The following is a 20,406-nucleotide window of genomic DNA, read 5'->3' on the forward strand; positions in this document are numbered from 1 at the left end:
GAAAAAAGGGAGAAGAAAGGTGAGGAACCAGGATGGGGGCGGACGGCGTATATATCATGCTCGTAAATTTCGAGCAGACGTCGGTCATTGATGCACATCCAGAGGATATGTTTCATACCAAAGACATCAAGTATTTCTGCCGCGGAAGGCGCTTACGCTGTGCCCTTATCGGGCTAGTCCAACACCGCATCAGGCAGGTGTGGAGTTTCCTATTTTGCTTGCGAACGGCTCACTAAATTGGCACGTCCGGCTTACTTATACAACGCAAAGGCAGTCGACTTGTAGAAAGCTCAGGAGGCGCAATAACTGCATCCCTCGGAGGCTGTTGGACTGGAACATGCAACATATCGCTCAGATCCGCTATTTGCCCGCGTATCCTGGCACACTGCCTCCGCCGACGTAGGTACCCGACGCCCGACGCTGTGTACATTACAACGACAGACGGCCGAGCAGTCTGGTAATGGGTCTGTCAGCGGGTTGATTCGTATTACAGCAATACACTAGCCTAGTAATCCATTAGAGGGTGTCGAGAAGTTGTGTCGAAACAGCACGGTATAGCGACCGTGCACCTTCAGCAGGTACGTAACTCTGCAATGAGTCCTTCACCAGCTTCTCCACCGTCGCCGCAGGTAGCGACTCCGCCGCGTCCTCGGAGAGTGAGAACAGAGCTTCCGCTGCAATCGCAATCTTCTCGTCCGTGGTGAAGGGAACGAACGGCAGGACTGTTGTCACTCGTGAAAGAAGCGAGGGCTAGAACAGGAATAAGCTCATATATCTGCGCAACCGGAAGAGCACTCACTCCCAGCCGCTCCGAGACCTTCGGTCGGAGCATTTTCATGAGGTCGACGTATTCCTCGCGGGACATCTGGGCTTCCGGGCTATGTCTCGTAGCCTGATGCTCAAAGACTAGATTGTGACCGATGTTCGAGGTCCCAAGCCAGATCACTTTCGAGCAATCAACATGGCGCTGACTAGCCTCGAATGAAACACGTCCTGAGAGGGCAATCAGTGTCCTCTGGGAAAATCAGCGCGGAGTGCAAACATACCCAGCTCCCAAGGCATTAAAAGAGATGATAGGATGACCTCGTTCTCAGTCTTCTCAATTTCCTATCAAGGTATAGCGGTAGAATTAAATACCGAATATAGCACAACTGGCACAGACTCACATCAAGAACGACGACGCAGCGTTGGCCTTCGTTCTCCTTGAGGAACTCGGCGAGCGTCAGATCAGTCGGTTCCTGAATCTGTTCAGCTATCATTGAGTGTCTTCCGAAGTCTAATATGTGTCGTACCTCGTAAGGACTCATCGAGTAGCTCTTCCAGATATCCCGAGTGGTCCGTAGAGTGGTCATGTTCACGGTGTGCGTCGGGACATCCAGCAACGATCCGACTGTAGCTCATCAACAAAGTACTACGTCAAACTTAATGTAAAGACCCACATCTCCTGGCGAGAAGACTCTTCCCGTGTCCACTAGGTCCACAGAGCAGTACAACGATGGGCGCCATGGTTGGCATGCTCAGCACCCTGAACAGCTGTTCCAATGCGCGATCTTGGCCGATAAGGTCATACCGTACCCGCGTCAGCGGACGGAAGAATGAGCGGTGGATCAAGGACGACGCTCGACGGGTCTGGGGCGCGTCAGCGCGAGTAATGTAATATCTGCACGGCCGCCGCAAGTCAGTACGATAATGTACACTCCGGGTATTTGATATCCCACCTCGTCGCAGGGTCCAAATTCTCTAACATGTCGGGGCGCACCAGGCCATCCGTACCAGCCACCTGTGCGGACGACGCCACTGACGAGCGAGCGCTATGTCCAGGCTGCGCACGGAGGCTGGCTGGGTTTGCACCATGCGCAAGGAGAAGCTTGACAATATCCTTACGATGCCCGAGGTTCCCTGCGGTGAGTGCGAATGCGAGTGCGGACTGTGGTCCAACGTCGTCGTTCGGCCCCACCTCGCCGCTTTCCAGCACGCGGCGCACCTCATCGACATTGTCGCTCGCGATGGCGAATAGTAGCGTTGGCCGCGGCGTTGCAATAGCGTGTGCGGGCTCGTGAAAGGACGTCATAGAGGACGGTCGGTCAAAAGCAGGTGCGGAAGCTGGCGGCTGGTCCCCATCCGCGCGGACGGTGAGCTCGGAGCTAGGGTTGGCGTCATTATCGTACTCTTCGTCTTCGGGTATAGGTCGGATTGGTTCGGAGAGTCTACTTGAAGAACGAATGACGTGCGAAAGTCTATGGGAAATGTATGAAGTACCGGGGCTTGAGTCGCGATTCCGAGAAGCAGATGAAGTAGCAATTGAAGTTGAACGAGAGCGAGAAAGCATCCGATCCGGATCATCCAGGGCCAATGAAGAATCAGCAGCAGGTATCTGAGTTGCCAAGGAATTATTGGGTATGTAGTGCAGTGGTGACTAGTAGCAGTATATGTTACTGACTTCGCCGTATATGATACGCCTAACGACTCACATATTGGTTATTAGATAATGAACGTTCCGATTGTACAGATGGTGATGAAGGTGAATGAGATGTAGCTGCGTTACTAGTCAGTTTACAGTAATCAAACAAGACGATTCAGATTGACATACCAGGAGTGAGCTCAGCGGTCCGTGGTAGAAACATGCCAGAAGACAAAGGAGACGAGGAGACAGCAGAGTTCAATGAAAGACTAGAGCTGGAAGAGTTCAATAGAATGGACTGTACACCCTCTGTTAATGAAGCTCCTGCTGTGAATGTAAATTCCACCCACCAATCGAAGCGGCCTCAGCTTGCCGGCAGATGAAGCCGACTCAGTGGGAGATAACAGGTCCTGCCGGCTATTGTTCATAGAATTGCTGCGGTTAAACGAGAGACCGACCAGCGCCGGGGGGCGAGAGCGCACCAAGGGTGCGCTGCCCGGCCGAGAAGTACTTGAAGGATCTTGTATTCGGGTCTACCAAACCATTAGGGTGCTGCGATGCATAATTCTAGAGTGGACCCACAGTAGTCGAGTTCCTGAACCCGAAAGCCACTTTGCTCGACTTTCGAGACGTCTGGCCCTCAGAGTTCGGCTGGAAGTCCGAGATTGACGACCGGCGGGAGGCAGCCGGCGATCCCAATGGCTCTGATGCCGCTGTTGCGGGGGGCGAGTCTAGAGAATACGGAGACGCTGCTTGCGCCGCTCTCGAATGGTCCGGACTGCGCGGAGCATCGCGCGAGAGCCTGCGATTTGTGGGCACGTCTTGCACGCTATTATCCTGTGCGTCGTGGACCAATATCGCTCGCGGGGACGCGTAGGGGCTGTCGCACGGCGACAGCAGCGTCGAGTCGCGTTCTAGAGGGTGCAGGAGCGGAGAATCCGTAGTATTAGATATGCTTGGCGTCGGAGATGATAGCCTCGCAGGCAGTGCTGACGGTGTCCGCCGCGCACTGCTCCTAATAGAGGACCTAGACAGCGAGCGGTCCGAGCGTGGCGTCGACGTCGCTCGCATAGATGCGGAGCGGGAGAGCACTGTACGCTCCGACAGGGGAGTGGACATGCTTCTGAGGGAGACGGAGCGCGAGAGGGTCGAACGAGGGGTCGAGTGACGGGTCGGGTCGGCCAGCGGTGCCTCGTCATAGAAGCTTGCATATGAGAATGTCTGCTCGGGAGAGTTGGTGCTTTCTGTCGAGACCATCTGCACTGGGGGATTCGCCAGTCGCGAAGGTCCTGCAACGGGCGACTCATGAATGCTTGAGTATGGGACAGCCCGATCTTCAGCGGTAATTGAAGTAGCATTTTTGTCGTGGGCTGACTGTGCTGGTGAGGAGGTACGTGCTTGGCTGTTAGAAGTATATGACTTTGGCTGCTCGTCACTTGAAGTTTTATCAACGTTCCCTACCGGCACCCGCCGCACAGGGCTGAGTTGTGCAGCATACAAACTCGCAAACGACACCGACCGCTCTTCAGCAGCATCCTCGGACTCGGTCGCAGCCGGCGGAATATTAGGATCAATTACCGCTCTGTAGTGGCTAGCATACGAAACGGTTTGACCTCCTGCATCCTCAGGAGCCTCTTGGTCCACTTCATTCTCGTGAAAAACAGGCGAATTCACGTGCGCTGCATACAAATCTGCAGACAGTATAGTATGCTCCTCGGCTTCGTGTTGTACAGGTGCTCCGCTTCCGACAGACTGTAGGGGTGAATGTGAAGATGAGGGGCTGAAGGGGTTCGAGAGCGGCTCAGGAATAGAGGTGGCTGGGAAGACGGGTGCTGCAGGTGACGGCGAAGTAAGATGAAGCGAGGCTGGACTGCGTTGACTTATAGCTGATTGAGAAGTATGGGCTGGGGACTTTGTGGTAGACAACTGAACAAGGCACGGAGATCCTGAGTACCGCCGGCTTGGGGAGCGTTGAGGGGAAGTATGAGGGGATCTGATGGGTAGCGCGGCTATTGGAGATCGACCATGGTCAAACGATGTCGAGGCTGGCCCCATAACGGTGGAGCGCGGAGCTGGCGAAGGCGGAGACTCGATTGAAGGCGGCTCGTCCTGAGTCCCGGGCTCAGGAGCAGCAAATGATGATCCCTCGTCCTCATAACCTAAAAGGAAAGGCGACGGCTCGAGCGGGTAGATAGTCTGCGGCGGTTCCGGCGATGCAGAGACATTGTGAACAGACGGCTTTGTTGGCGGCTGATGAATCACAGAAGATGCTGAAGACGAAGACGCCACATCCACGCCATGAGCCTTCGTTGCTGCAACGTGCAACGACGACGGCCGACTCTGCTTAATAGTCTTGTCCGGATCTGCGTCGGAAATACGACTTGCGTCCGAACGACGCTTGCGCTCCGCTTCGTACTTTCTCGGGCTATCAAGCTCATCAAATGATTGTGCGTATTGATGGTCTCCTCCATGATTTGAGATGTGAGGATGCTCAAACACCGACTCCGAGTTCGAAGTACCTGATCGGGGAGAACCAGGAGGCCAACCTGACAGCGCAGTCGGTGCGAATTTGGGAGAAATCGCACGAGCAGGCGAGCCGAACGGTGAGGAAAGGAGTGACAAGGTTGAGTAGCGTCCGGGCGTGTCTCTATGTGGTGGCGACAGTACAAACTGTTGGGGCCCAGTCCAGTTGTCAGCATAGCCAGAATCGACAGAGTCTTCGCGTTGAAATGTCTGTGGGAGATTTCCAATAGGGTGCCAGAACGGAGGGCCGGTCATCAGCTCAACTGGGGACATGATGTCGGTGCGTTCAGATTCGCGAACAGACTCTCCAGACAGCGGTTGCGAATTGCGATTGTGAGACGCGAACTCGTCCGACGACGACGAAGTCATGTGCTTGTCTTCCGCCAGGGGATTTAGACTGATAATCTCATGTTCTGCCTCAGCCTGCTCGTTCGCCGCTTCACTGAAATTACTCCGGCGTGGCGACACCTGCCCAAACATAGCATCTGGCGGAACGAGCTCTGCGGCGTGACGCGTGCTAGATTCCGCAGAGCTTGAACCATCGTCTTCTTCGTCCGGCTCAATGGCATTACCGAGAGCAAGGAGCAGACTTGACAGCCGCGGAGAACGCGGTGGTGACCGCACTCTACCAAGTGCGGTGCTAGGTGAGATGGGACTGGATGTAATCGAGTCGCTACGCGAAAGAGCAGGAGTAGACTGGGGAGTAGGGCTTGAGATTATCGTAATTTCTGGGTTCTTGACTTTTATTTTGACATCATGCAGGAAGTTGCATGAATCAGCGAACAAGCAGCGACCTTGGGAGTAAAATGGGCATGGTCGCGCTGCGAATATCAGTTTAAATTATCGCGATCGCGAAAAGCAAGACCTCAAACTTACTCTTACGCTTCCATGGAGGATCGGGGATAGTCATGGAGCAGTCATGAGAGCGTGGCTGCAACGGGCAACGATGTCGTTGGGAGGACGGAGCACGGTCTCAAGAATTACGCGCGGTAATAATTTCCGCCAACAACCCTTGGGAATGGAGGAATAAGGGTCTTGTCGCCAAGCTACCATGCAAATAGTATTCGCTAAACGCCCCAGGCTCCAGACTCAACTAAGTACTCTTGCACGTCTGCACTCGCATATTTTCCTTTTTTTTTTTTTTTTTGTGTTCATAGTGGCCCAGCGCGCATGGCTGGACGTTTAAGTCGGGTACCACGCTTGACGCTGTTCTCGGGACCGCAGTGCTCGCTTTGTGATGTGAGTGTCCCGTACCTAACTCTGCTCTTACCCTACAGACCTGACGAACGCTGCAGATTGCCAAAGCTGAGCTCGCCAAAGTCCGCCAGAAGCGCGAATTCGAGCTTCAGACGGTTAACATTCAAGACGCAGACCAGGAGGAGTGGAAGCGAAAGTATGTGTATTGGATCCCTGCGCTGCACATAGACGGCAAAGAAGTCGCGAAAGGACGTTGGGACGCGCAGACGGTCTTTAAGGCACTCGACGAATGGCGGAACACCCAGCAGCAGCAACAACAGGCTTCTTCTGGAGCCCCTATGGAACCAACCCAGAGCTCTTGAAGTACGAGGTGCCCGAGTACACGCGTTCTGTACACGCGACGCTGGGCTCAGAAGACGAGATTATCGCAGACGGTCCCGACGCGCGTCGCTGCTTCAATTGCGGCTCCACCGAACACATCCTCTCTGACTGCCCCGAACGCCGCAATCGCGAGTTGATTGCGCTCACACGACAGTTATACGACTTCTTTAAAAGTGACTGGTCTGGCCCAAACAAACGCATCCACGAGTTTGAGCAGTGGAAGAAGCAACGCGTCGAGTGGCTGGAGATGTTTGAACCTGGGCAGATCAGGAGTGCGGAGCTGCGGGATGCGCTAGATATCCCAGATGGCGATGTAGGCGAGTACGTGCCATGGCTGCGCAATATAGCGGACATTGGCTACCCGAAGGGTTGGATTGCTGAAGAAGATCCTCGAATACGTGTTTGGAGAAGAATCACGGGGAAAGATAATCCAGACGGTACCTCTGATGAAGACGAATTGGAGTTCTCAATTCATGGCGATACCCATGAGATGCTGACCCTGCCCACCAGGACTGGTCTGGTGGCACAAGACTCGATACGTCCGGATGACAAACGCACAGAATCTTTAGGAGACTCGCCGTCGAACGTCGAAGAAGGCGAAATATCCGAGTCTTCGACGACCGACGTGGTGCGCAGATGGGCGAACTATCCCGAGACCTACTTCTCCAACTCTCAACTTTTCGTCTACATACCACCACCTCCACAACTCGGGCTTGAGCCTTTGGATGATCTGATAATGACGTACGACAGCACAGCTCATGGACATTGGACTGATTTCGCCCAATTCGTCATGCCGTTCCTCCAACCTCCCGCGCCGCCTAGCTCCCCACCACCGCTTCCGCCGCCTCCGAGCTCTTCCCCACCGCCGCTTCCGCCTTCGCCACCTCCTGGGTCTGTTAATCTACCTCAGCCTCCCCCTTCTCTTTCTCCCCAGTCTTTGACGAAGTCATGCATCATAACCTCTAATAGTTTTGATAGCGAGTCCGACATGGAACTATCGGACTCCGATTAAGCGATATCTCCGCTTCCGCACTTGTACGTAGCAATTCTTATATCTTTAGGCATTCAGTATGCAGCATCAACCTCATGTTATGTTCGGAAACTGGCGACCATCTCTGCAGCTCGTGAACATGAACAGCTCCCTGCAACATTGGGCTACAATACGCAAGCGCCAAATGTCGGTTGCTAGCGCAACGCCACAAGGGCGCTCCCCGCCGTCGGTTGCCCAAATGCAACCGGACAACACAGCGCGTCACGCTCAATTGTGACAACAACGTGACCGTAATGGCCGCCGTCTCTCCCTTTCGGGCAAGCGTTGTAAGCGACGACAAAGTCCCTATTGTCTTTATACCCCGCGCATTGTTGAGGACAATAGTAAAAAAGACCATGACGACTTTTAAACGCGTGTTCAATGTACGTATAAATGTCTCGTACGAGCTGGGTGACTCTCATTTACGTTGGAAACGTCCCCTCGTATCCCCTCACTCACGCTCTTGCATTTTCCACCCACTCTCATTTTTCTTCTCTCGGTGCTGGAACACCTGACGCCTCTATAATCAGCGTTTTACTTTCGAAAAAAAGTCACTGTAACGTTATTCAATCATGATGCTTCCTCCACGCGCATGTGAGTACCGATATTCCCTTCTGCAACGCTGGTGGCTGACACGTCCTAGATGTTTTCATCGGCCTCAATGCCGTCCGGATTCTCAGCATTATTGCCATGCTCCTTGTGTTTGCGAGCTCAATATTTGTGCTCGTTAATGATGTGGAAGCGGTGAACAACTTCATGAAAAACGCCAGCGACCAAGACTTTGCAGACTGTGATTACATAGAGTACGTACTCACGTGATCGCAAGCGTAAGTCATACTCACCTCTTCTACAGGAACAGTACAGTTCCAAACCAACCCGCAGGCGTCTTCTGGGCAGTCGTCAACCGCCTATTCATCATTTTCCAGATTATTGTGCTCATCCTCTCCGAGGTTGGCTGGCCGCTTGCCTTCTTCGACCGGTACTTCCCCGTGCTGGGCAGTGGCTTCGGCCTCGGCCCACTGGGCGTGTTCCAATGTCTGATCGGCGCGACGATCCTCTCGCACCACGTCGACGACTTCACGCTCGTCGCCGCGTTCTTCCTCTTCGCGCTCGGCTGCCTCAACATCGTCCTCGGTCTCGTCTTCCGCGAGAGCGCCAAGGCGCGCCGCAGCTTTACGTCCTGGCGCACCGACGTGAACGATGCGCGCCCGCGTTTCGCGCGTCCCCAGTCCGGCTTCGTCGCGGGCATCTTCAACAGGGACCCTGAGAAGCAGGCCAGCTACGGGTTCGGCAATGCCGGCGAGAAGAAGGCAGGCCTCAAGGGTGCGTGGATCACCCGTCGCCTGTCCGTTAGCCGACGTCGCTGAATGACCCGTTTTGCACAGGCTTCCTCATCTCCCGCCCGCTCGAAACGCTCCCTCGTTTCGCGACACAGCCGCGCGCTGATCGTGATAGCGCACCAGAACCGCGCTTCAAGTCAAGTACGACCGCTATCTAGAGTACATGCGCATGCATGCATGCTCACGACGCCACACATGACCTCGAACAATCTTTTGCTTGTATCTTTGTAATTTTATCTCCAACACTCTAACTGAGAAATAGACTCTGCGAGTCCCTAATAGTGTACACGTGCTGTAGCTTAATAGATACCCACATGTATGTAGGATAGATACCACTCAAGATCTAATGGAGTCCGTACGATATAATATCTTGCACGTCTCGACTCGGGACCTGTGGAAATTTCTTGTCACAATTACGGGGTATATTGACACATTCACATAAGATGTACTAATAGCATCGCAGACAGATCGAAATGGAACTGCACACCACTGGGACCTCCAAAACTATTGCAAATAACGGAGTCGAGTCTCTGGAGGTATCACACAAGTAAAGGGCCAGAGATACTCGGTATTAACACTATCAGTGTCCGAAGTAACAACCATAAAACATAGGGTCCGGAGACATGAAACAAAGTCTTTTAAGCCTCATACGCAGGGGGAGCATCAACATGGTCAACAGCGTCCGACCTCGCCTCAGCTGCTTTTTGTGGTCGTCGAGCCTGCGCTATGGGCACGGCACCGGCATCTTGATGCTGGAAGGGCGCGGAGGCAGCCGCAGCCGCATCCACCGCTTCACTGGAGCTCGACGGGCCCGCCTGCCCAGGCTGCACAGGCGAGTGCTGGGCGCCAGATGCGGACCCAGACGCAGCGCCCGGGGCGACGTGGAGACCGCGGTCGGCACTGAGAAATACCGTCCGGTCTTTTATGTCTCCCGGCGGGAATGCAGGCGCGGTCGGCGCGAGGTTGCGCACCTGCAGAGCCCGGCGCCCGGCGCTGTGTTCGCTTGCGCTGGGCGCCGTGCCGCTGTACACGCTGCCCTCGCTCGTTGGTGCGGCTGGCGGGCTCGTCGAGCGTCCTGCGGCCTCGGTTGACGGCGGCGTGCTGCCCCATGGGTTGGTGTACCTGCTCGAGGCAACTGCGGGCAGATCCTGGTGCTGTGGACCAGGCGTCGCGGGCGCGGGGCTGTCACCGACCGCGCCATACTGATAGGCGTCGAAGGGCGTCGGCCTCTCGGGGGGCTCATCGAGAAGCGTGTCGCCGTTCCGATATTTGTCGTGCTTGACAGTCGTAACCGGCCATTTAATGTCGTCGAGGTCGTCGTCACGGTGCTTTTTCCGGCGGCGCCTGGTCATAAAGTCAATGCTTTGCTGTGGTAAATATCAGAATCGGATGGACGCACATGCAGAACCATGCGAGCAGCAAAATGGCAGCAAGACCGCCAATTCCGGCCACGACGCCTCCGACGATGGCACCAACATTAGAGCTGGATGAGTCGTTGTTCGTATTCGTAACAGGAACAGTGACTGAGGGTGTTATAACAGTCGTTGACGTGCTGGAGACGACGACCACTGAGCCTCCAGGCAAAGTTGAGGAGGACTGGATGATGGAAAATGAAGTGGTCGGCGGCAACGTGGATATGCTTGAAGACGTTGCACTTGACTGTGATGATGGTGAAGAGGATGAACTAGTCGTGCTCGAACTCGAAGACGAGCTAGTGCTGTCTCCGCTGCTGGTAGACGAGCAGGAGGTGGTGAAAAGTGTCGCAGTCGCAGAAGTCGTTGTTATCGGCACTGTGATGACCACCTGAACGCCTGTTGTCTGCACTTGTTCTGGAAATTTGTGAGCCCTGTAACTTTTACGGTGCGAGAGAATACTCGCCTGGACTTATGGTGCTCACTGAATCCACGGTACTACAACCCGCATTGCCGCTAGCTCCCGACGATGTTGGACATACGGTGGTTTCGATGGTGGTGAGGGATGCCGGGATGGTTGTCACACTTTCTTGCGTCGAGGTCGACAGACTAGTTGTCGTGATAGTGGCGAATTGTGTAGCAGTCGCCGACGTCTGACACTGCGACATGGTTAACGTTGTGCACCTCGAAGTGGGCGAGAGGAACACAACAGAGACAGGCAGAAACCCCTAGGGCCACTCGAGTCCTTGGCGAGGGTAATAAGGTAAGGTAAGCCGCTTCGCGGGACAATGAGGCCGGACCTGCGGAAGATGCTCATAAGGACGGAAGCGATCGCATTTACGCACACGGCCGTGATGCCCAGAACGGACGTCTGGCCTCGCGTACCTGCACTAGTTCCTCGCCTTCATAGTTCACGCCTGCAATATCTGGGGGAGACGTAGACGGTGGGGCGATATGTGAGACAGACAGGCTCTGCTGTGGGGATGGGATGCGTGCCAAGCATCAGGATGCTTGGCTGTGGTAGGCTGTGGTAAGCCTCGTGTCACGGCGAGGGATGCTTGGGTAAAATATAGGGCAAGACAAGAAGCGGACAGACACCAGGAACGGGGATAAATTCCTGTATATGAACAAAAGTCATGGGTGCTAGCAAAGAGGCCGGCGAAACCCTGCAAAATGAATGGCGGCGGGATCGGCATGTCGGGCTTTCCCAAAATAGCAAGGTTGGCGGGTGCCGGCGCTTTGGCCCGGAGCTATTTGCTCTTGAATCTTGACCATGAATTCGTACTTTTTTTCTTGTGCCACAGATAGTGTGTCAGATATGTGCTGAACCTTCCTCTGATTGTCTACGCCTAATGCAGATTCACTGACCCTCGAGGCTGAACACATTGTGAGGGTCCTGCCTTATACTCACTCGCTAGGACACAGCTCATCGGATGGCAATTTCTTACAGCCTGCATTGACTATTAATACTTAGAATGACGACTTCGTGGCTGAACTTCGTCGGTTACTAGTGTCCCTACCGAACTAGATGTGCTCTCAATGGCCTTACCCCCCCCCCCCCCCAACTCCGCGCCTGCCTTAACGCTCAGGCGTGCCGCTTCTTCACGCTCGACACGCCGCGGACGCCTTTCGCTGCACTAGGGTCTACAAACAGCATGAACATTCTGCACAGATGGGCCGCATATCGTCCTGGGGCGTGCGTGGCGTCGATAGCAAGCATAACCTTCCAGCCACCTATCATCCTATCTCCCGCTACCCTCGGGGCAGTTAGTGTTTGCTGCATCGAATGCGGCTATATACGTGCCATCGTGTCCTGGAAAAGAAAGACATGCGGTCGATTGCTCTGTGAGTAATAATATATGATACCTCGTACGGTCCTGTTGCTCAGGTTCGTCTCACTGTTCAGCTCTCTGCAGTTTTTGAACCCACCACCGCATATGCCCAGTCGCTTTGTGCGTCCCGTCTCCATCAGCCGTTGGGTATGTGGTACACGCCTCATCGCGTTTCACGCTACCAGATTACGACAGGTTATCTAAAGATATGCGAAGCTGCTATAACTTAGACTTTGGACTTTCGCCCGCTAAGCTGTTCCGGTGCAGACTCAGATAATTTAGCGCCAGGATGGATGTCATATAGACGTACGCCCTGGGCACTCGACTTTCCCAGTGGTAAGACTACACGCTAGGTATTGTATGCTCCAAACACCCTGAGACCGTTGGTGGAGTGACATCCCAAGCCAACAGCTGCCTGGTCGCAGGCGGCTTTCGCTCGAATGTAGAGCAGCGCCTTGATGGAGGAATCAATTGCCTCGGCCCTGTGGCTCTCCGATCCCTAGCTGTTTCAAGCCTGCCGGCTCTGTGAGCGGGTCAGTCACCTGTGCCTTTGATCGGGATTGGTTCCGGTGAGGACCGTTATGCAACCCCTGGATTCTGTCATTTCCAGCAAGCCGCCGGGGGACCGCGATATTAAACTGTCTAGCTGTCCGTAGCTCTCCCCGAGCATTCGTTTCTTATCCGCCGGACACACTGCTTGTGTGCTCCCTACGCCGTTATGGCTCCGGAAAGCCTGACCTACGGGGCTCTGCTCGTCGGGGGGCTTATCGCGCTATTGTACGTGGGCACTCAGTGCGAGGCTCCCCCTGTTCCTGACATGGAGCTACAGCTTATCAGGAGTAGTGTCGACGCAAGCTTTCTACTATCGTCGAAGCTACTTGGACGATCGGTTACGAAATAAGATAATGGTGAACTTCAGCTACTGTTCTCGACGGTGAATGTCTCCTCACCGCGTCGATTTAGGTGCTACTTGTATGGTGAGCTTGCTGTTCATACCGTGTCGTTCGATCTCTCATGTCTCTCAGGATCCTTGATCTCCTGCATTCGTCGTTCGTCATAGCTTCGGTCTTTCGATGTCTAGTCAATGGCATTGGTAACCCTTTGGCCATAAGACGCATCGCATGGTGAGTGATGCTGAGTTACGTACTTCATCGATGGCACTCAAAGCCATACTCTTCGTCAGGGAAGTCAGCGTGAGTTGCCGCGGGCGAGTGCGGTGGAATTTTTACTGACGCGCATCGGATACAGGTGACAATATCCATCACGGGTATCTTGACATTTATCATACACCTGTACGTACATTCTTCGCTCCCGTTGCTCTTGGCTCACTGCTCGCATGATAGGTTTTTCACGCATCGAGTATGGACCTGTAAGTCTCCGCCTTTATCGCACTGCAATTCCGATTGATCCCTCGTTAGTGAGCAAGTGCAACAAGGCACTGTCGGGCACGATTGTATGTGAAATTCGACCTTCCCACAATCTTTGATGTCGCTCATCGCCGGCCCCCGGGAACAACATAGGCTCTGCTTGCGTTTCTCCGCATGTGTATGTCTATATGTATCCCTGTGTGTGTACTGACGTTGTTGATGGATTCTCCGCAGTGAGTGCATTCGGTAAGTATTTTAATCTGGCTCTCGCTCCCGAGTAAACGCTGAAGACGACGACTGTCAGGTACTGTAGTACAGATGAGCCGGTTCAAGACCTGGCAGGGCTTTCACGATGGAGCTGGAGTAAGTTACTGCGTTCGTCGCTGCGGTGATTGCTGCTCATCACGTACAGTGGACGTTCACGACCGGCCTTGCCATTTCTGCCTCTGTGGACTTTATCATTGCAACCTCGCTATGCTACTTTCTGCAGAAGCGTAGGACAGGTTTTAAAGGGTAAGTTCGTCCGACCTTCATTCGTTACGCAGCGCACGGGCCGTGCTGATATTCGTGTAGTATGGACGAAATCATAGATTCAATCATCCGGTATACGGTGGAAAGCGGTCTTTTGACATTCACCCTCACCGTCGCGTCGTTTGTTTGCGTACGTTGTTCGCGAACAGTGATGCTGGCTCCGCGCGTCCTGATGAATGCCAACAGTGGCTTACAATGCCGAGTAACTTCATCTTCCTCGCGCTGCATTTCTGTATTAGCAAGAGTGCGTTCAAGTCAATCCGGATTGACAGTAGCATTAACCTTCAGGCAATGCAGCCTATGCCAATTCGTTTCTGGCGACGCTCAACGCACGGTCACATATCAAGGAGCGGGCGGGCAGCTCGGCGGGGCGCAACAACAGTATCCGTCTCGGGACAGTCTTCTCTACAGGCCATCCGCATACGCCGCGCAGTCATACTGTGAGTACATCGAAGTACTCCACGAAGTCGGACGCCACAGCTGAGGTCGCCGATATCAGGGCCCCTCCGACACTGTGAACACGACGAACACGGTCAGTACTTCGTATCTCGTCCCTTATGTGCGTTTTTTTTTCACCGTCTTTCGGATGTCTAGGTACAGATTACAGTCGAAAAGTCTGTGCACTGTGTCACGGACGTCGAATCTGCCGAGCCCGATCCCACGGACCTCGAGCCCGTGTACGCCCCGCGCGATGGCAAAGATGTACCCTTCAACGACTTGCACAAGCTGCCCTAGCTCACGACATTAACGACCCTCTAGGCATAATCCATATCTTCTTGTTGTCTTACCGCTCGCTATCTTCGTCACGTTCTCATTTGTATACTGTCCCATCGCTCTGGGCTCGTGTGGGCTCGCATTACCTGCGAATGTAAGAGTAGTATGTGTAGATCAGAAGGCTATATATTATTTAGATTGTGCGGAGATCTTGTGTATAATAGTATCTATATCTTGGCGGGACCTCGAGGCGCGGAACGCTAGGTTTCCTCATGCCGCTAGCTCGATCAAACTTGCCTGTGCTCCCCCGTGAGCTCAAAGCCACCTCTTCAGAGCAAGTTGCTTCTCTCTGGTCAAACTACGGCTACATTTATCGTCTCCATCTCTCATCCGAACCGCACACTTTAATATTCAAATCGATTCACCCGCCCGCGGTCGCACACCCTGACGAGTCGCACCTCCGAAGGCTGCTCTCATATGACGTCGAGCGATGGTTCTATCGGCACCTTACCTCTCGCCTGCCTGAAACTGTCAAGGTCGCGAAAGACTACCCGTTGCAGAGCGACGCTGAGCACAGCTTGCTCCTTGAAGATCTTTCGATAGAGTTCCCGTACCCCGCAAGCGGAAGCCTGGACAGGGACGCGACTACATGCGTCTTGCACTGGCTTTCCGGCTTTCATGGCACATTCTTCCGTACCCATAGCCGCGAAGGTGCGGTAAGACTCCCTCTGGTTCCGCCGCCAATGCAGTGGAAATCAGGCGAGTCGGCCGGGGTCTGGGAGCGAGGGACCTACTGGTACCTTGACACCCGCAGAGAAGAGCTGGAGCAGACCAATGAGGACGATTATAGCTGGCTCATGCCCTGGGTCGAAAAGGTACGTCTTGTCAGCCTCTTATTGAATTTACTCTAACCGTCTGGCCGGTAGGTGAACGACGCGGTCAACCATGAGGTTGAAGCGTACGGCACGCTCATGCACGGCGATGTCAAGGGCGCAAACATTGTATTCAATCGAGATCCATACCCACGACGTGGAGGCAAGGCGTCGTCATCCGCTACGGAATTGGCTCTGTGCTGTGCTCTATACGACTTCCAGTACGTAGGGCTCGGCTTGTCCACGCTCGACCTAGTGTACTTCCTGGGGACATCTGTGGAGCCAAAGCTCTTGAGATCTCTCGCGGATGAACGCGAGATACTCCAGGAGTACTTCGACAGGTTCCAAGAAGTCGCTGCTCGAGAACCAGCCGACGGATCCGAATATACTTTCGACAAATTTTGGGCGCATTGGGAACTGTCTATCGTTGACTGGTGCAGGTTTATGGCAGGCTGGGGCTTTTGGGGGAACGACCGGTGGGTCGAGCGTAGGGCGAAAGGAATCGTGGAGAGTTGGGACACGTCAGATTTCCCTTTTCTGGGGCCGCAAGCCTTGGGTAGCTAAACAGTGTGTAAGACTTACATGCGGCTATCACCTCTAATTCTCTCACATTACGGTCACTTAGATGCCGTTCAGTTGAGGCGGATTTGTTCTAGCAGTGTATACGTAAATGAAGGTATCATTCTAGCTTTGGCACCTGTCTATCCTTGAAGGCAGAGTCAGCGCTATTCAGCGCACGCTAACGTCTGCTACCTTGCAGCGTGCGGATGTCTAATCTCGAAAGCTTGACGGCCGTCGTCCCTAACTGTGGCAGTGCGAAAACCCAGAACAAAACAAAGAAAAGCGTAAAGTGGAGGATGGCGCCAGGGGGCGAATGTACCTGACAATTGCTTCCCCGTACTCTTGTGCGTGCGCAGACTTGCGCGAAATAACTGCCCGTCGACGACTTCTAGATGCCCATCATATCATAAAGTCAACTCTCATATAAGCCCTCCAAGACTGTAGGCCTGTAGGGGTCATACACGCGCCAAAAGATTCTAAACTGAACCTACACCCTGCAATGGTACTTTAGTACGGTCAAACTAGCCGAGAAAAATAAAGACGGAGTAGAAGAGGAGACAGAGGGATAGACGGGGAGTTGGCACAGGAAGGGTATGAAAAAAATGGTATACAACAGCGGCAAGGGCACAAGGATAACAGGAAGGGTACGCGATACAATACGGTCACGGCGCAGTCGATAATATGAAGCACAGCTTTCAGACCTAGTCGCGATTAGAACGAGCGCACCTTCGTCGCGAAAAACAGAGTCTCACCAAGGCAGTCATTCAATACCTCACAGCAGCCGCAGTCTGCGCGCCATGGAGGCTGCTCGCGCGACGCGACATGCGCCAGTCGCCGGTGCCCTGGCCGAGGTACTGGCCAGGGTTCTTCAGCGGTGCGTTGCTGCGGTCAAGGCACTCGAGGGGAACGACGCCCTGCTCGCTGTGCGAGTTGAGGCAAAGCGTCCAGCCGTCATCGTACTCGTTCAGCACGCGCACCGTCTCGCCAACAGTGACCGATAGCTCGTCTGGCAGGTTCGGGATGTACGTGCACCGGACGCACGCGTAGTTCGCACCCGCGGACGCAGGACTGAGTGAGACCGCAGCGCCGCCAGCTGTGAGCGTTGGGCTCTGCACCGGGGCCCCGACGGGGAGTGGGTTATTGTACGACATAGGCGGAGGTGTGAGCGCGGGCACGGTCGGAGAGGCGAGAGTAGTGAGCTTCTCGGGGACCTGGGGCGGGTTTGCGCCATCGTTGCGGAGGTACATCTTCTCAGAGATGTCGTTCTCACGGTCCTGCCCGGGGCCGAAGTCGGGCTTCGGCCAGACAAACGTCTCATGACGCTTCGCGCGGCGGCGCAGGAAGATCTTGCGGATGACCCACACGAGCATGACGACTGCGGCGATGATGGAGACCGCGACTATGCCTCCGATCGCGCCTCCAGAGAGGCCTTTGCTCGAGGTAGTGGACGCTTGATCCGCGCCGCTTGTCGGAGCAGCAGAGCCGGTGACCGTGCTCGAGAGGGTGCCAACGAAAGAGTTGCCATTATCGACAACGGATGTGCTGCTAGATGGTAGCGGAGTGACAGATGGGTTTGCAGAACTAGCAGAGGAGGCGCCCGAAGAGTTCGAGCTAGTAGCTGAACTGGAAGAAGTGGAAGAACTTGCAGTAGACGGAGCCGAGGTTTGCGCGGAGGAGCTCGTCTGGGATGACCTCGTCTGGGCCTGCGTGCTTGACTGCTGAGCGGAGGTGGGCGTAGGCGTATTGGCCGTGGGGGGAACCGTGCTCTCCACAGGAACGAGCACTGTTGCGATATTGGTTTGAAGGATGGTGGTGAATGGCAGCACGACGCTGTTGACAATTGTCGTTACACTCTGTGTAAATCCTTCCCCTCCGCCAGCATCTCCCAGAACTGGAATATCCAACAAGTCTGTACCATCTCCCACATTGCCTAAATCAAGAAGTCCGGGACTGCGAGGATAGTTGTCGCGTGGAGTCTTTTCTTGCGCGATATCGTTGCCAAAGGATGGAAGTCGCGCTAATTGACGTCGGTGCCGGCGCCCCCGCACGGCGGGAGATAAATGGCTCGAGGACATTGTTGATGCTTTGTGAGCGTGATGCAAAAGGAGCGATGCAAGAAAAGAGCGAACGTCGAGCTCGTCGACAGGGTCGATGAGGGCGGGAACAAGGGCGAAGATGTTGGCTGACCACCTCGTTTTTGTTGCACTTGGGGCGCGGTGGGAACCGCGTGACGGTCATATTTGGTGACTTTTTGTGACATCTGAGACAAAGACTTCTGTCACAGCATGTCACTCCGTGTGCCTGAATAGGTTTCCGTGGAAACCACGACGGCTACTTAAATCATTCGAGATCATTTCATTTGTATACGTTCTCCGTAGACAGGAGCTGGCACGCATACATCGAACGGTACTGAGTCCCTGCGGCTGAGCAAGCTCGAGCAAGGCTTAGCGCTTATGCGTCATGGGAATATGAGCAGTGTAGTTCCCATGCTCGCAAGCAGGACGGTTGATCTTTCGCAGTCTAGACCACATGTGTAAGGGGCAACACGAAGAAGCGGCAACCATCTGCCTCAAAGGCAGGAATATGGTATGACGACTGACTGAGTAGCATGTTCAAGTCACTGGACAAGCCCGAGAGTAATCGCCGGGATTTATGCGAGTGTATCTCAGGCTGTTCATGCCTTTACAAGCATGGGCGATGACGATTCGATGGACGTTGAAAACGTTGAACATTTGAACGTTGAATGTTGAGCGTCGAACGTTGAGCGTTGAACTCATAACCACGGATGCCATAATAAGTATATAACCTCGCCAATTTTAATAGCGGTATCATGAGCGAGCAAAGATACGAAGGTAGAAGATGCGCAGCAAGACGGGACTAAGGGTGGATATGATCGTTCATGACGATATTAATTATGTAGCAAAGATGTTTGGGCGGCAGAAGCGAATAGGATAGCTTAGCGAGCATAAGGGGGCGAGTAGCTGTAGGTTCTATTCAAGCTAAGCGAACAGCCTACATAATGGGTATATATGTATTGATAGCAACGCATGACTTACAATGAGCCCACAGGATGCACTTCGCATTCTTCGCATTGTCGTCCTAGTGCGCTTGAGCAGAGCAAGACGAGGCGGCTCAAGAAACTTTCGCCACGTTCGGCTGAAAAATGACCTTCCGAGCAACGTAATCTCAGCGAGTGGAAGCCACTAAACGTGAGCTGGCCTCGCAAAGATAAAACCGGTGTAGGGAACCTTGGAAGCCGTTGTGAGAGAAGGACACGGATCATGAGAATATACAACCATGGGATTCACCGGAAGCAAATCATCTGACCAAATGTACACGATAGAATGGTACCCGGAGACGGGCAGGCGGGCGACTTCTTTTTCAACGACAAGAAAGCCGAGCGCTGCACATTGACTCGATCGAAACAAGCAGCTGGCTGCGGCACTAAAACTCTTCGATCGCGACACTCCACATGCAGGGGCAGCAAAGGTCTAGTCCAATGGTGAACTGGTGAAACGTGAACGGGAAGAGTTGCGCCCGCCAGTTCCCACCGCCCTTCGGCCGCTGGATATTGGGATGGATAGACTTCACGAGACAACGCTGACCGCAGGCGCTTCGGCTGCGCTTGGGGGTGACTCGGGTGACGCTGTGCATAGCACTAGTCAACATGCTTTAGCTGAGGGCGGAGTACTGTACTCGGAGACTGATGGCCCCAAATACATAACGCAGAGCGTTGCTTCAGCGTGGAGATCCGAGACGTCGAGTTGTACGTAGAGTCGGCTTGCAGGCTGACATCCAGCGCGCTCGAAATAGCAGGACGGGCGTAAGCCCATGCACTGGCTCGCGTAAGTCGGGTACAAGCACTAAGGGGAAGTTCCCCAGCGTCGTAGGTCGTTGTACGAGCTGTGTGCAGCGCGTGCGCACGAAATGCGAGCAATGGTGTCGGGATGTGTTACACGTCGGATGCTGACGGCGAGGTGAGAGCGGAAAGAGCGCCGAATATGTCAGCACCGTCGAGGGCCGGACGGGCTGCGCAAATATCGGATCGAAGTACATTTTTAGCCCAATAGTGCACTGCATGTAGCCAGTTTTACGCACAATATTTCCCGAGATGGTCGGAATGCCGTCAAAAAAGGCGCGGAGGCGGATGACTGTATGTGATGACACAGACTGTTTATGGATGCCGTACCCGTGCCAAGCTTACCGCTCCCTCCGAGTCCGAATGTGTTCACCCTGATGCTGACC

General features: G+C 54.2%; 7 protein-coding genes across 7 annotated transcripts; 4 read left to right on the top strand and 3 right to left on the bottom strand.

Annotated features, from left to right (window-relative positions):
- Positions 1-516: 516 nt before the first annotated feature.
- PHACADRAFT_96058 (uncharacterized protein) lies at positions 517-2,071 on the bottom strand (the record flags this gene model as incomplete). The annotated part of the gene is made up of 7 exons (XM_007395309.1): positions 517-750; positions 800-993; positions 1,047-1,107; positions 1,167-1,252; positions 1,304-1,390; positions 1,440-1,660; positions 1,719-2,071. 7 exons carry the CDS (start codon positions 2,069-2,071, stop codon positions 517-519), a joined length of 1,236 nt encoding a protein of 411 aa, XP_007395371.1.
- A 502-nt stretch (positions 2,072-2,573) lies between these two features.
- PHACADRAFT_119928 (uncharacterized protein) lies at positions 2,574-5,762 on the bottom strand. Its single transcript, XM_007395310.1, has 2 exons — positions 2,752-5,762; positions 2,574-2,699 (listed from the first exon to the last, which is right to left on the bottom strand). The coding sequence occupies exon 1, from the start codon at positions 5,402-5,404 to the stop codon at positions 2,969-2,971; it is 2,436 nt and encodes an 811-aa protein (XP_007395372.1). The 5' UTR covers positions 5,405-5,762; the 3' UTR covers positions 2,574-2,699; positions 2,752-2,968.
- A 249-nt stretch (positions 5,763-6,011) lies between these two features.
- PHACADRAFT_208554 (uncharacterized protein) lies at positions 6,012-7,715 on the top strand. The gene is made up of 3 exons (XM_007395311.1): positions 6,012-6,163; positions 6,220-6,373; positions 6,427-7,715. Exons 1-3 carry the CDS (start codon positions 6,095-6,097, stop codon positions 7,512-7,514), a joined length of 1,311 nt encoding a protein of 436 aa, XP_007395373.1. The 5' UTR covers positions 6,012-6,094; the 3' UTR covers positions 7,515-7,715.
- A 280-nt stretch (positions 7,716-7,995) lies between these two features.
- PHACADRAFT_255338 (uncharacterized protein) lies at positions 7,996-9,236 on the top strand. Its single transcript, XM_007395312.1, has 4 exons — positions 7,996-8,126; positions 8,176-8,335; positions 8,386-8,855; positions 8,918-9,236. The coding sequence occupies exons 1-4, from the start codon at positions 8,105-8,107 to the stop codon at positions 9,028-9,030; spliced, it is 765 nt and encodes a 254-aa protein (XP_007395374.1). The 5' UTR covers positions 7,996-8,104; the 3' UTR covers positions 9,031-9,236.
- Positions 9,237-9,277: 41 nt separating this feature from the next.
- On the bottom strand, positions 9,278-10,242 carry PHACADRAFT_255339 (uncharacterized protein). Its single transcript, XM_007395313.1, has one exon. The coding sequence runs from the start codon at positions 10,222-10,224 to the stop codon at positions 9,511-9,513; it is 714 nt and encodes a 237-aa protein (XP_007395375.1). The 5' UTR covers positions 10,225-10,242; the 3' UTR covers positions 9,278-9,510.
- A 2,592-nt stretch (positions 10,243-12,834) lies between these two features.
- On the top strand, positions 12,835-14,967 carry PHACADRAFT_208558 (uncharacterized protein; the record flags this gene model as incomplete). The annotated part of the gene is made up of 17 exons (XM_007395314.1): positions 12,835-12,893; positions 12,946-13,024; positions 13,080-13,093; positions 13,142-13,240; positions 13,300-13,309; positions 13,365-13,408; positions 13,460-13,485; positions 13,535-13,569; positions 13,637-13,661; positions 13,718-13,729; positions 13,788-13,846; positions 13,896-13,996; positions 14,057-14,144; positions 14,201-14,258; positions 14,312-14,454; positions 14,514-14,546; positions 14,609-14,967. The coding sequence occupies 17 exons, from the start codon at positions 12,835-12,837 to the stop codon at positions 14,747-14,749; spliced, it is 1,026 nt and encodes a 341-aa protein (XP_007395376.1). The 3' UTR covers positions 14,750-14,967.
- Positions 14,968-14,980: 13 nt separating this feature from the next.
- On the top strand, positions 14,981-18,388 carry PHACADRAFT_142873 (uncharacterized protein). The gene is made up of 2 exons (XM_007395315.1): positions 14,981-15,612; positions 15,655-18,388. The coding sequence occupies exons 1-2, from the start codon at positions 15,001-15,003 to the stop codon at positions 16,162-16,164; spliced, it is 1,122 nt and encodes a 373-aa protein (XP_007395377.1). The 5' UTR covers positions 14,981-15,000; the 3' UTR covers positions 16,165-18,388.
- Positions 18,389-20,406: the final 2,018 nt, after the last annotated feature.

Source organism: Phanerochaete carnosa (assembly GCF_000300595.1).
Source record: "Phanerochaete carnosa HHB-10118-sp unplaced genomic scaffold PHACAscaffold_5, whole genome shotgun sequence".
Classification (NCBI taxonomy): Eukaryota; Fungi; Basidiomycota; class Agaricomycetes; order Polyporales; family Phanerochaetaceae; genus Phanerochaete; species Phanerochaete carnosa.